Source organism: Scyliorhinus canicula, chromosome 17 (genome assembly GCF_902713615.1).
Source record: "Scyliorhinus canicula chromosome 17, sScyCan1.1, whole genome shotgun sequence".
Lineage (NCBI taxonomy): Eukaryota > Metazoa > Chordata > Chondrichthyes > Carcharhiniformes > Scyliorhinidae > Scyliorhinus > Scyliorhinus canicula.
Genome location: NC_052162.1, coordinates 92590587 through 92605845, shown reverse-complemented (window position 1 = coordinate 92605845; position 15259 = coordinate 92590587). Strand labels below are relative to the sequence as shown.

The window sequence follows — 15259 nt, the reverse complement described above, 5'->3', positions numbered from 1 at the left end:
CGTTGAAGCCTTCAATTTTCTTTACCGCTTCTGAAATAATTTTTATAATCCCATCCTCGTTGCCAGTTTTCTTTTTATCCTGTATTGTATTGTACTTGCAGTAATGCTGAAGCACGTGGAGTTGAACACAATAATCAACAGAGGTTAATTAGATGGCTGGAGACTGAGGCAAAAGCCAGGAAAGCAGGCATTGATGTCCTGGAATATCATGTGACTAGACTCTTAAAGTGACCATGTGACAGCTCAACAACAACCCACGTATGCAACACTTTACCCAAAAGAAGTTCAGACAGTACCTTTAGGAGTCCTGCTGCATGTTTCATCTGCGCCCCACCAACTGAAGCAGTCTGTCCATGGCAGGGGTGATTGGAAGGAGGCGAACAAGTAGTACAGGCTGTAGGCGAGGATGCAACTGTAGCAAGTCAGGCCAAATGCAGAATAGAAGAACGAAGTAATACCCACACCTGAAAATGGAAAGAAAAACAAGATCGTAAATTAGACATGATGGGCAGGATTCTCCATTTGAAAGACAAAGTGCTGATGCCAGGATTGAATGCAGGATACTAGGCGAACCCAATGGGAGCGCCATTGCCGGAGCAATTCAGGATATGCTAATAGGCTGGTAATCGCGCCACATGGAACTAGTGCAATTCCAAACCACGCTGGCGTTAGATTCGGTGAGGTCCAGATTGGCACAGGAGAGCCTTAAAAACTGGAGCTGCATATAAGCACTCCACTCCCCACATGCACACATTCCAGCCAAGACAATGGCACCACAGGGAGCTGCCCTGATTCAAAGATGCAGAGCTGGTGATACTGCATAGGTGCTGTGGAGGAGAGGTAGGACACCCTCTTCCCTGGGGTGTGAAGGAGGCTCCCACCCGCCGAGGTCAACTGGGCGTGGGTGGAAGGGGCCGAGGTGGTGAGCGCCATGGGCCTAACTGTGAGGACTGGCCAGCAGTGCCAGAAGAAGCTACATGGCCTCCTCAATGTGGCCTGAGTGAATCAACAGTGCCATGCCCCTGGCACCACCTTCTTCCCACACAACCCAACCCCACAAATCTCGCCCACCCCCAAGCGGTTCCCACCAGGCAGATGGGTAACCAATGTCGTGTGAGGGTGGGCAACCCCCCCAGACCAGCCAGGGAGAGTCACTACCTCTGAGCCTCTGGCGCCACACCCATCCTACAACACTCACCTCCTCAACCCCGGCACCCATGCAGCCGAGCCAAGCGGACGGGTAGCCAGTGCCATGTGAGGTACGGCAACCCCTCTAAGCTAGCCAGGGTGAGTCACCACCTCTTCAGCCCTGGCACCACCCCTGTACCACACCATGCATGCACACCCACCCTCTTCGGAGAATCGGCAGGGGCGGCATGAATCCCGCTCCGCCGACGGCTGCCGAATTCTCCAGCGCCGTTTTTTTGGCGGGGGCAGGGATTGCGGCGCACCTGCCGAGGGCCGTTGGCAGTGCCCCGGCAATTCTCCGGTCCCATATGGGCTGAGCGGCCGCTCATTTTCGGCCAGTCCCGCCAGTGTGGATTAGAGCAGGTCCGCACCGGCGGGACCTGGCTCCGAGGACATCCTGCGGTGTCCTCGGTGGGGGAGGGGGGGATATCTGGCCCCGGGGGAGGGCCCCCACTGTGGCCTGGCTCACTTTCGGGGCCCAACGATCTGCGGGCGGGCCTGTGCCGTGGGGGCACTCTTTCCTTCTGCGCCGGCCTCTAAAAGGCTCTGCCATAGCCGGCACGGAGAAGAAACCCCCTGTGCATGCACAGGAATCACGCCAGCGGTTCTGGGAATATGCTGGCACTCCTGCACATGTGGCAATTTGCGCCGGCCGGCGTAGGCCCTTCGGCGCCGGTTGCCGCGGCACCAACCACTCCAGCGCTGTCCTTGGCCCCAAAGGTGCGAAGGATTCTGCACCTTCCGGGTGGCCCGACGCCGGAGTGTTTACGCCACTCTTTGGCGCCGGTATGGCCCACCCCGCCGGATACTGGAGAATTCTGGCCCTTTTCTTTTGTCTTGCAGGCGAGATTGTCTGAGCACCAGTCCGTGGACAACACTGACCTCTCGTCACTGCTGTCACAACACGCTCCACCATCCCACAGACACTCATCTCGGTGGGTCATGTTAGTCAAGAGGCTCCTGGGTCACTCGGGTGCGCACAGCAGGCATGCTGCGGTACATCATGTGGAGGTTGGAACCCTCGAGGGGGCAGGCTGATAGAGGGTGGCCCAATCCCAGGGACTAGCTGCCATCCAGATGGATCTTGTGCTTCTGCAAGAGGAGAGAGGTGCTGGAGATGCAGCCGCAGAGCCGGGGACTACAGGTGCAGGTGCAGTTTGAGTTCAACTGACTGCAGGAGCAGGAGACGGCGCCGCCAATGCATGCCACCCGTGCCATCCAGGTGCGAGGGTCACGGCCTCACGGCCATGGGTCAGTCAGCATGTCCAAGGCCTGGAATACTCTGCGGGTGTGGCTGAGGCGCAGGACGGAGCAGCCATGTACCAGGGCCACATTGCTGCAGCGCTCCAGAGCGCATCCCAACCACAGCTGTGAGCATTGAGAGCATTGGCCTGGCCCTGGCTGACCTAAGCCGGTCACAGCGGGACCTGGCACAGTCCCTGAGGGATGTGGCCCAGTCCCTGTGCTTCATGGCCACAAGCATGGAGACACTGGCCAAGGCGAGAGCAGGCATCAAGGACTGGCAGCACAGCTGGTGGTAGAGAACCCGGAGATCGCTTCTGCCATATACCCATCCCAAGGAGTAACCCAGGGACCATCAGCAACCCCGAGGGAGGAGGTGATTATGGGACCCATGCCGGTGACCCCTGCAGGGGAGGTGCTGGAGCATCGCAGCACCTCTGAATCTCCCCCACCTGTCCCTGGCACTTCCGGTGGGCAATAGGTAGAACACCATGCTACCTGTGACACCGAAAGACTACCGGGCTCATCCAATCCCGGTCGCTCCAGAGGAATGCCGCCAAAGGGCGCCCAGGTCCAGGGTGGGATACGCAACAGGCAGCCTCCACATCTAGGGCGCGATTATCCGCTCCCCACGCCGGGTGGGAGAATCGCGGGAGGGCCGGGCGACTCACGACACGCCCCCCCTGGTGCCACCTGCGATTTCCCCCCCCCACCCCCCCCCCCCCCCCCGGCTCGGAAGAATCGCCGCTCGACGTTTTTCACGACGACCGGCGATTCTCCGGCCCGCATGGGCCGAGCGGCCTGCCGTTCCCGACCTGTTCACGACAGCAGCAACCACACCTGGTCGCTGCCGTCGTGAACATGGGCGCCAACTGCTGGTTTGAAGCTTGTGTGGGGCGGAGAGGGGAGTGAGCACCACGGCCGTGCTCGGGAGGGGACTGGCCCGCGATCGGTGCCCACCGATCGTCGGGCCGGCATCTCAAAGCGACGCACTCTTTCCCCTCCACCGCCCCGCAAGGTCAAGCTGCCACGTCTTGCGGGGCAGCGGAGGGGAAGACGGCAACCGTGCATGCGCGGGTTGGAGCCGTCAGCTGTCGTGATGTCAGCCGTGCATGCGCGGCTGACGTCACATAGGTGCCGCCGTCGCGTCATTCTCGGTGTGCCACCTTGACGCAAGCGTCAAGGCCCAGCGGCCAAGATTTACGGAGCACCGCTCCTAGCCCCCCCCGGGTGGGGTGAATTAGGAGCGAGGAGCAGCCTCCGAGGCCGTCGTGAATCTCGGCCGAGTTTACGACGGCCTTCCCGATTTATCGCGGGAGCAGAGAATTCTGCCCCTGACATATCAGCTGGCCACCCACCTAGATGGAGCATTAGAAAGGTAGACACCAGTTAAGTTGGCACGGGTGAAGCATGTAGGATAGCTTTGGGGGTTAGAGCACAATACTTGTATACATCACAATAAACATCTGTTCACTGGCGTTCTGATCGGCCTCGGTCTTCTATCTGAAGGATGTGAGAAATGGGTTGGGCTGGATGCAGAGGGTGTGCCGGGTTGGTGGGGAGCAGGGGTGTGTGGGGTGGTGTGAAGGCTGGCGGTGTGGTAGTTGGAGGAAGGCACAGGGCAGGGCTGCCGAGACAATCCAATGTTCCCCCCTGAAGTCGCCCTCATAGGTGGGGGACAGAATCAGCGATGTGGGGGCACCATGCGGTAGGGCCTACCCGATGAGTAATCCACCACTGCTCACACCCCCATAATCACCCTGGCACATACATTATGCAGCATCCTGTACCTACCTGGATCCTGCCCATCCCAGGCCCGGCCATTCTCCTCATTAGACGAGGCCTGATGTTCATCCTCCTCCTACTCCACCATTTCACCCCTGTGCAGCGCGATGGTGTGCAGGAAGCGGCAGGCCAGCTCGATATGGAAAACCCTCCCAGGGCTATATTGGAGAGCCCCACCAGAGCAGTCCAGGCACCTGGATCACATCTTCAGGATGCCAATGCACCGCTCGAAATATGCTCCTTATTGCGGCACAGGTGGCATTGTAATGGTTCTCTGTGTCAATTTGGGGTCTCCAGACAGGTGTCACTAGCCGCAACCTCAGCAGATGACCCTTGTCGCCCAAGAACCAACCCCTCACCCAAGAAGCATGTTGGCCATTCTGAGGATGTAGAATCAATGCAGGGAGCCCTTCAATCTGGTTACAATGCCCAGCACAAAAAAGGACACAAATCAGATGCCAGAAATGTTGGAGAATGAAATGAAAATCGCTTCAATTAAGTTACTGTGAAAAGCCCCTAGTTGCCACATTCCGGCGCCTGTTCAGGGAGGCTGGTACAGGAATTGAACCGTGCTGCTGGCCTGCCTTGATCTGCTTTTTTTAAAAGCCAGCAATTTAGCCCAGTGTGCTAAACCAGCCATCAGAAGCAGAAAATTAAAGATTTAGTTAGAGGGAAGAATTGAGGGAGATCAATATTAGTGGAGAAATGGTGCTGGGGAAATTGATTTACATAGAATTTACAGTGCTGAAGGAGGCCATTCGGCCCATCGAGTCTGCACCGGCTCTTGGAACGAGCAGCCTGCCCAAGCCCACACCACCCTATCCCCATAACCCAGTAACCCCACCCAATACTAAGGGCAATTTTGGACACTAAGGGCAATTTAACATGACCAATCCACCCAACCTGCACATCTTTGGACTATGGGAGGAAACCGGAGCACCCGGAGGAAACCCACGCACACACGGGGAGAACGTGCAGACGCCACACAGACAGAGACCCAAGCCGGGAATTGAATCTGGGACCCTGGAGCTGTGAAGCAATTGTGCTAACCACTATGCTACTGTGCTGCCCTGATGGGATTAAAGGTGGATAAATCCCCAGGGCCTGATAATTTGCATCCCAGAGTACTTAAGGAGGTGGCACTGGAAGTAGTGAATGCATTGGTGGTCATTGTCCAGGATTCTACAGGTTCTGGAACAGTCCCTGCAGATTGAAGGGTAGCTCATATCACTCCAATATTCAAAAAGTGAGGGAGAGAGAAAACAGGGAATTATAGACCAGTAAACCGAATATCAGTAGGGGAAAATTCTTGAATCCATTATCAAGGACTTTATAGAAAAAGTGGCAGGATCAAACAGAGTCAGCATGGATTTATGAAGGGGAAATCATGTTTGACAAATCTGTTGGAATTCTTTGAAGATGCAACTACTACAGTTGACAAGGGGGAGCCAGTCGATGTGATATATTTAGACTTTCAGAAGGTGTTTGACAAAGTGCCGCATAAGAGCTTATTGTGCAAGATTAAAGCTCATGCGATTGGGTGAAGTGTATTGAGGTGGATAGAAAACTGTTTTGCAGAGAGGAAACAAAGAGTAGGAATTAATAAGTCCTTTTCGAATTGGCAGGCAGTAACTCATGGGGTGCCATAAGGATCCCAGCTGTTCACAATATATATCAATGATTTGGATGAGAGAACAAAATGTAACATCTCATAGTTTGCAGATGATAACAAGTTGGGTGGGAGGGTGAACTGTGACGAGGATGCAGAGATCCTACAGCATGATCTGGACAGGTTTGGCGAGTGGGCAAGTCAATGGCAGATGCAGTGTAATTTGGATAAGTGTGAAGTTATTCACTTTGGAAACAAAAACATGAAGGCAGATTACTACCTGAACGGTTGTAAATTGGGAGAGGGGAGTATGCAGCGGGACTGGGTGTCCTTGTGCACCAGTCGCTGAAGGTAAGCATGCAGGTGCAGCAGGTGGTAAAGAAGGCTAATGGTATGTTGGCCTTCATTGCGAGAGGTTTCGAGTACATGAGGTGAGATCTGTTGTTGCAATGTACAGGGCCTTGATGAGGCCACACCTAGAATATTGTGTGTAGTTTTGGTCTCCTTTTATGAGGAAGAATGTTCTTGCTCTCGAGGGAATGCAGCGAAGGTTTATAAGGCTGATTCCAGGTATGGCGGGACTGTCATATGAGCAGAGATTGACTAGGTTAGGATTGTTCTCACTGGAGTTCAGAAGAATGAGGGGGGAATCTCATACAGACTTACAAATTTTCAACAGGACTAGTCAGGGTAGATGCAGGGAAGATCCTGATTATGGCTGTGTTCAGAACCAGGGGTCACAGTTTGAGGATTCAGGGTAAACTGTTTCGGACAGAGATGAGGAGATATTTCTTCGCCCAAAGAGTGGTGAGCCTGTGGGATTCATTACCACAGGAGGTATTTGATGCTAAAACATTGAATATATTCAAGAGGTGACTAGATATAGCAATTGGGGTGAATGGGATCTAGGGTTATGGGGAGAAAGCAGGATTAGTCTATTGAGTTGGATGATCAGCCATGATTGTGATGAATGGTGGAGCAGGCTCAATGGGCTAAAAGGATTCCTCCTGCTCCTACTATGTTTCCATAAGTATGTATTTATGACAACAAACACCTCCTATAAAAAGGGGAGACAGGGCGAATGAGTACTGACAGTAGGGGGCCTATACACAGATGGCAGAGAACTAACAGATGAGCTTCAGATCCCAAAAGGGCACCAGGACACTCTCCATGGACAACCTCTTAACCTCATGTGAACTAGGGTACGGTAACTACCTTGACATTTAAGGATGACTGATAGAGGAGTTAAGGTCACCTCTGGACGAGGCATGGGAGAAGTGGGAGGAAGAGCAAGGCATCTTAGGCATCTTAGGGGAGCATAGTAGCACAAGTGGCTAGCACTGTAGCTTCACTTCGCCAGGGTCCCAGGTTGGATTCCCTGCTGGGTCACTGTCTGTCCGGAGTCTGCACATTCTACCTGTGTCTGGGGGAGGCTTGGTTGCTGCTGGTGGTGATGCCGAGCTTCTCAAGCTTCCTGTTCTTGGTGTGCATATAGGTGGCATAGTATCGTTGTCTCACCTGTTTGGCGGTGTTCCGCAGCTGGTCTGCTGTGTCCTGAGTGCAAGTTGAGAATATGGCCTCTATCTTGGTCGACTTGAGTGTGTTTGTGATCTGTAGCCCTTTCGGGATCTTGTGTGATCTGTAGCCCTTTCGGGATCTTGACCTACAACACCGACTACGCTGAAAGACTCTACCGCCGCACCTCTGGCACACTCCTCAAACACCTCATACACCAGCTCTACAGCAGTCGACGCAACCTGGAAACCAAGATAGAGGCCATATTCTCAACTTGCGCTCAGGGCACAGCAGACCAGCTGCGGAACACCGCCAAACAGGTGAGACAACGATACTATGCCACCTATATGCACACCAAGAACAGGAAGCTTGAGAAACTCGGCATCACCACCAGCAGCAACCAAGCCTCCCCCAGTATCACACTTGAAAACAATACAGGGAAATCTATTGTCAACTTGTCGGGCTACACCCTTCAACCAAACGAAATCGAAGTCCTCAGCAGAGGGCTCAATTTCTGCACCACCACGAAAATGGACCCCATCAGTCTCGCGGCAGACACGGAGGAATTCATCAGGCGAATGAGGCTCCGGGAATTCTTCCACAGACCCCAAGAGGCCGACAGCGAACCCAAGGAGACGACCAATGAACTGGAACAGCAGACCGCGAGATCTGCGGTGCAGCAAACGAAAAGGAAAGTGTTGAATTGGACCCCTCCGGAAGGCCGCTGCCCTAGACTCGACATGTATGCTGAAGCCGTCAGAAGTCGTGTCAATGCCAGATTCATCAGTCGCATTCACAAGGCAGCCCCGAACGTCACCCAAGTACAACGCAATGCCATCCGCGCTCTCAAAACCAACCGCAACATCGTCATCAAACCAGCAGACAAAGGAGGGGCCACCGTCATACTGAATAGAACGGACTACTGCAAAGAGGTATACCGACAACTCAATAACCAGGAACACTACACAGTTACCCGCAGATCCAACCAAGGAACACATCCGCCAACTCAACAGACTGATCAGGACCTTGGATCCAGACCTTCAGAGCACCCTACGTGCTCTCATCCCACGTAATCCCCGCATTGGAGATCTCTACTGCCTCCCGAAAATACACAAGGCCAACACACCAGGCCGTCCTATCGTTTCAGGCAATGGGACCCTGTGTGAGAACCTCTCTGGCCACATCGAGGGCATCTTGAAACCCATCGTACAAGGTACACCCAGCTTCTGTCGCGACACGACGGACTTCCTACAGAAACCCAGCACCCATGGACCAGTTGAACCAGGAACATTCCTCGTCACAATGGATGTCTCGGCACTCTACACCAGCATCCCCCATGACGACGGCATTGCTGCAACAGCCTCAGTCCTCAACACCGACAACTGCCAATCTCCAGACGCAATTCTGCAACTCATCCGCTTCATTCTAGATCACAACGTCTTTACCTTTGACAACAAATTCTTCACCCAGATGCATGGAACAGCAATGGGGACCAAATTTGCACCTCAATATGCCAACATCTTCATGCACAAGTTTGAACAAGACTTCCTCACCACACAGGACCTGCAACCGATGTTATACACCAGATACATCGATGACATTTTTTTCCTTTGGACCCACAGCGAAGAATCACTGAAACGACTACACGATGAGATCAATAAATTCCATCCCACCATCAGACTCACCATGGACTATTCGCCAAATTCTGTTGCATTCTTGGACACACTCATCTCCATCAAGGATGGTCACCTTAGCACTTTGCTTTACCGTAAGCCCACAGACAACCTCACGATGCTCCACTTCTCCAGCTTTCACCCGAAACACATTAAAGAAGCCATCCCCTATGGACAAGCCCTCCGTATATACAGGATCTGCTCAGGCGAGGAGGAGCGTAACAGCCACCTACAGATGCTGAAAGATGCTCTCGTACGAACGGGATAGGGCGCTCGACTCATTGATCGACAGTTCCAACGCGCCACAGCAAAAAACCGCACCGACCTCCTCAGAAGACACACACGGGACACCACTGACAGAGTACCCTTCGTCGTCCAGTACTTTCCTGGGGCGGAGAAACTACGACATCTTCTTCGCAGCCTTCAACACATCATCAATGAAGATGAACATCTTGCCAAGGTCATCCCCACACCCCCACTACTGGCCTTCAAACAACCGCGCAACCTCAAACAAACCATTGTTTGCAGCAAATTACCCAGCCTTCAGAACAGCGACCACGACACCACACAACCCTGCCAGGGCAATCTCTGCAAGACATGCCAGATCATCGACTCGGATACCACCATTACACATGGTAACACCACCCACCAGGTACGCGGCACATACTCGTGCGACTCAACCAATGTAGTCTACCTCTTACGCTGCAGGAAAGGATGTCCCGAAGCGTGGTACATTGGCGAGACCATCCAGACAGTGCGACAACGAATGAACGGGCATCGTGCAACAATCACCAGGCAGGAGTGTTCCCTTCCAGTCAGGGAACACTTCAGCAGTCAACGGCATTCAGCCTCTGATCTCCGGGTAAGCGTTCTCCAAGGCGGTCTTCAGGACACGCGACAACGCAGAATTGCCGAGCAAAAACTTATAGCTAAGTTCCGCACGCATGAGTGCGGCCTCAACAGGGATCTTGGATTCATGTCGCATTACATCCACCCCCCACCATCTGGCCTGGACTTGCAAAACCCTACCAACTGTTCGGGCTTGAGACAATTTACACCTCTTTAACCTGTGATTTTATCCCTCTCCCTGGATCTGTAATGATTTGATTACCTGCAAATGCCTGCATTCCAAGCATTGTCCAGCATCTCTGACTTTGTCTATATAAATGTTTCTGGAACATACCTCGCCATTCACCTGAGGAAGGAGCTGCGCTCCGAAAGCTCGTGTTTGAATCAAACCTGTTGGACTTTAACCTGGTGTTGTAAGACTTCTTACTGTGCTCACCCCAGTCCAACGCCGGCATCCCCACATCATGGCAACACATGGAAGCAACTCACCAGCCTGTTCAAAGACCTTTTTGTGACCAGCAACCAATTAGGAAGGGGAGAGAGTGAGGATGTGGAGGAGGGACCGAAACAGATAATGGAAGAAAACAAGAGGAGGGGGTGGGACGGGGTGGGGTCCAAAGTGTAGGGGGGGGGGCAGGAGAAGGGAAGGGGAGACACCAACCAGAATACAGGGGTGGAATTCTCCGACCCCCCGCCGGGTCAGATAACCGCCCGGGGCCGGCGTTAATCCCGCCCCCGCCGTGTCCCAAATTCTCCGCCACCGGAGATTCAGCAGGGGCGGGAAAAGTGCTGCGCCGGTTAGCTGGCCTCCCGCAGCGATTCTCTGGCATGCGATCGGCCGAAGTCCCGCCGCTGTCAAGCCTCTCCCGCCGGCGGGAATCAAAACACCTACCTGACCTGCGGGATTGGCGGCGCGGGCAGGCGCCAGGGTTCGGGGGGGACGCGCGGGGCAATCTGACCCCAGGGGGTGCCCCCACGGTGGCCCGGCCCACGATTGGGGCCCACCGATCGGCAGGCAGGCCTGTGCCGTTGGGCACTCTTTTTCTTCCGCCTTCGCCATGGTCTTCATGGCAGAGGCGGAAGAGACCCCCTGCCCTGCGCATGCGCCGGGATGATGACAGCAACCGTTGACATTTCAGCCCTGGCTGGCGTGGCGCCAAAGGCCGTTCACGCCAGCCAGCGTAGCGCCAGCCACTCTGGCACGGGCCTAGCCCCTCAATATGAGGGCTTGGCTCCTAAAAGTGCGGAGACTTCCGCACCTTTGGGGCGGTCCGACGCCGGAGTCGTTCACGCCACTCCAATACGCCAAAACCCTTCACCTCCCCCCCCCCCCTGGGTAGGGGAGACTCCTACCCAGGCTGGGCAGGACAGGGGAGCCAGAGGGGACCACTGGCAAGGGAGCACATGGGTGCAACCATTACAACAACACCAAGGCACATCCAGGTGGCACCAAACATGCCCCGGTATTTTTTAATACTAGGAGGCAACATGTAGAGAATTAATACAGACTGGGGGGGCCGGAGAATCGGCGCCATTGGCGGCAGCCCTCCCTGCAAATCTCCATGCGCGATGGGCTGAGTGTCAGCCAAGTCAGGCCGAGTCCCGCCGGCGCCGTTCACATGTGGTCCTACCCGGCAGGACCTCGGCGTTCATCCTGCGGCGGTGGGGCGGGGGCGGGGGGTGGGGGGGGGGGCGGCTGGTGGGGGGGAGGGCGCATCCACCGTGGCCTGGCCTGCGATCTGGGCCCACCAATCAGCGGGCCACCTTTTCCTGGTGTGGGCTTATGTTCCTCCAATGCACCTGTAGCTCTCTGCCATGTTGCTTCGGGGCCGGCGCGGAGAAGGCAACTAGTGTGCATGCGCGAGTTCGGGCCGGCTGTAGTGCACATGCGCAGACCCGCGGCACCTGTTTGACACCGGTATCAGCAGCTGGAGCAGCGTGAGTCGCTCCAGTGCCGTGGTGCCACCCTGTAGGGCGCAGGAACGCTGCTCCTAGGGGCCTGTTGACGCTCTCGTAAAACACAACGACGTTTAGGACGGCGTCAACACTTAGCCTCAGGATCAGAGAATCCCACTCATGAACTTTGGCAGGAGGGTCCTCCAGTTAATCTCATCCTTATACATGACCAGCTTTATCATACTCTTGATGGTTCTGATAAATCTGATTGAGGACGGCACATGGAGTTTCTTACAATATAAATATGGAGCAGAGCACAAAGACCATTTGTCATTTTGGACACAAAGGGTTTCCCTGGTCTGTTGAGGTCTCCTTTGGGATTCCCACCCTGGAGGATATCTTCACTAATTCACCTTCTGCTCCTTACTGGAATCATCTCAGGATATAATAATAATAGTAATCTTTTATTGTCACAAGTATGCAGTTACTGTGAAAAGCCCCTAGTCGCCACATTCCGGCACCTGTTCGGGTAAGCTGGTTCAGGAATTGAATTTTGTTCTGCATCACAAACCAGCTGTCCAACCCTCTCAGCTGTTAGCCACGGATATACTGTAGCCTTGGGAACACCTACACAATGTATCAATGTCCTCAGACTGATCTCTCCAGTATTCTGAGTTGGTCAACATTGTTTCCTTAGAAAGCAGCCCAATTATTGGGAGAGGGTGTGTGCGAACATTTCAGCCTCCATGTCAGTCTTTTCACTCTCTGTATCTGCCTTTATTAAGTGCATAACAGGTTATAAAATAAGAACAGAAAGTGTCAGGAAAGCACAATAGGAGTAGCCTGGCAGCGTCTGTTGTGAGGGAAAGAAAGTTAACTTTTTGAGTTTGTGTGACTCTTCTTCAGAATTGGTCAGATTGAGAATATTCAGCAAGTTAGGCTGAAACCACCTGAGGTGGAAATATAAGCAATATATTAATTTAAATACTCATTATTACTCGTTAAACAGTTTCCAATCTTGTTCTAATGAACAAAAACACTAACCTTGTAACATTGGTACGGCTTTCCACACTGCAACAGGTCCGCGACTGGCAAACTGCCCAAAGGAACATTCCAGAAAAAACAGTGGTACCCCAAGGAGTGCCAGCATGAGAGTGTAGGGAATAAGAAACGCACCTGGAATACATAGTAAAGAGAAATTAAATAGATTGGATAAGAGTGATTTAGAGTCAGTTTTAAAATGGTTGTTAAGCAACTGAAGAGACATTAATATTAACACAGGGATTCAAATGAAGGTTTTATTTCCAGTATTTTTTAAGTTTACATTTGCTCAATATGTGAAGATTATATAAAAGAGCCACAGTGAACTTTCAGAACAGGATTCTCCGCTGGCTGATGCTGAAATCACGAAACGTGATTGGGTGGAGAATAGGTTCTGATGCCAAAATCGCAGTGGTGCTGATTTGATGAAATTGCAATTGTCCGTCACCTAGAGAGCAGCGTCAATGCGGTCCGGAACGCAAATACATTACATGTCATTAGCGGACCTGGCCCGGTATTCTCTGGGGCTTCTGCGATTCTCTGCCTCTGATGGGCCGAGTTCCTGACAGTGCTGTTCACTTGTGCTTAAAAAAATCGTAAAACCAGCATCGTGGCTGATGAGGGAGCGAGAGGAGGTAGGACACAGAGAGAGGCGCAGCCGTGAGCTGGGCCGGTCACTGGCTGGAGTGGGGGTGGTGGGGGGGGGGGGGGGGGGTGCTGCCTGGACTGTGGAAGAGGGGGATGGGCCAAGTGGCTGGGGGACCCCACATGTGCTGGGGTAGTGTCCAGTGATGGACCGCCATAGTCGTGGCTTCCGAAACCTCCCACAAAGCCATCAATAGTTTGTCTCTCCAGAAATAATTCAGATTGTTTTAAACTTTCTCAAATCGTCGCTTGCAAATGAAACAGAATTCCCAGTTCCTTACTTCACCTAGTTTATTACTGAATGTAGTGTATAATGGAACAGTGTTGAGGGAGCTTTACTCTGTATCTAACCCGTTTGGGCCCCCCGCAACAAGAGACTGGGATAAAGATAAAGATAAAGATAAAGAAAAACCCGCACTCCAAAGCTCATTATAGTGGGAGAACTGGGCACTCGGGAGCGGAGCGATCCGGCGCCCCCCCCCCCCCCCCCCCGCCCGCCCGCCCGCATGGCGGCAGAGCGCAGGGCAGGACGATCGGCGGCCCGGACCAAAGCGGGGACCGAGCCAGCAGGAACGACCGACGACCGCGCCTCCCCCCACACCCCGGCGGCGACCACCACGAGACAGGAACAAAATGGGGCTCCCAGCCCGGCCAGAAGCCCCTCTCTCTCCCTCTCTACCCTGGGTGAGTGAGGGAAAAGAAAAAAGAACTTCCCCTTTTTCAGAAACAAATCCTTGAAAAGAATTTTATAAAAAAAAGTGGTAAAGGAGAGAAGAGAGGGGAAAAGAAAAAGGGGGGGTAGAAAAGGGGGAAAAGAAAGGGGGAAAAAAGGGGGAGGAAAAAATGCCAGAAGGGAGCCAAAGCAGAGGGAGAAAGGGCACCAAAAGCAGACGGGCAATGTACAAGCCCACAGAACACAGCAGACAATCTGATCAGCGCACAAAGCGGCAGAACGGAAGGTTCGCCACAATGAAAAGAACTTGGCAGACAGGAGCATTTCCCACCTGGGTCAGGGGAGAACTGGAACTGGAAGGCAGCCTTTGCCGAGGTGCTGAGGGAACATCAGCAGGAAAACTGATGTGTTGGGTAAGCTGGGTCTATGTGGACTGCGTTTGATGCAGCGCAGAGAGAGACAAGCTTCCAACACTTGAACAAATGCAACACGATTTTATTGATCAACTAACTATAATACATGCTTAACTGTGGGTTGACACTATGCTGACTTGACTGGAGACCTGAGGCTAACCTGACCAGACTATCTTACTACCACATGGTGTTTGTTCTAGTTGCTGCTCACGAGCTGTGACTGTCTCAGAGGCTGGATCCCGAGAGAGCGGGAAAACTGGTGCCCTCTGGCTTTATAGTGGTTGTGTCCTGTCTGGTGATTGGCTGCTGTGTTCTGTGTGCTCACTGGTTATCCTGTGTGTCAATCACTGCCTGTCTGCACTCCATCATATACCTTATGACAAAAACAAGGCAGAGGCCAGAGCGGACCTAGAGGTCGCAGTGCCGGCAGCAATGGCCAAGGCCCTGGTTGAGGTGCAGTGGTAAAGGAGAGAAGAGAGGGGAAAAGAAAAAGGGGGGGTAGAAAAGGGGGAAAAGAAAGGGGGAAAAAAGGGGGAGGAAAAAATGCCAGAAGGGAGCCAAAGCAGAGGGAGAAAGGGCACCAAAAGCAGACGGGCAATGTACAAGCCCACAGAACACAGCAGACAATCTGATCAGCGCACAAAGCGGCAGAACCTGCTGGGCAGAGCAGAGGAGAAACTAGAAGCCAGAAGAGGAGAAACTGGAAGCCCAAGAGGCAAACATTAAGGAA

The 15259-nt window shown here is 53.3% G+C and overlaps 2 protein-coding genes across 5 annotated transcripts in view; one reads left to right on the top strand and one right to left on the bottom strand.

The window, feature by feature from the left end:
* LOC119952308 (sodium- and chloride-dependent neutral and basic amino acid transporter B(0+)-like) overlaps positions 1–15259 on the top strand; it is a 388856-nt gene that overhangs the window by 253138 nt on the left and 120459 nt on the right. The window lies entirely within an intron of this gene.
* The window catches only part of LOC119952307 (sodium- and chloride-dependent neutral and basic amino acid transporter B(0+)-like), a 188390-nt gene that overhangs the window by 152406 nt on the left and 20725 nt on the right, over positions 1–15259 (bottom strand). For all 4 annotated transcript variants that reach the window (XM_038775955.1, XM_038775957.1, XM_038775956.1 and 1 more), the window contains exons 3-4: positions 12802–12933; positions 297–464 (exon numbers count right to left, since the gene is read on the bottom strand). In XM_038775955.1, coding sequence (XP_038631883.1) covers positions 297–464; positions 12802–12933 — 300 coding nt within the window. The remainder of the gene's footprint in view (positions 1–296; positions 465–12801; positions 12934–15259) is intronic.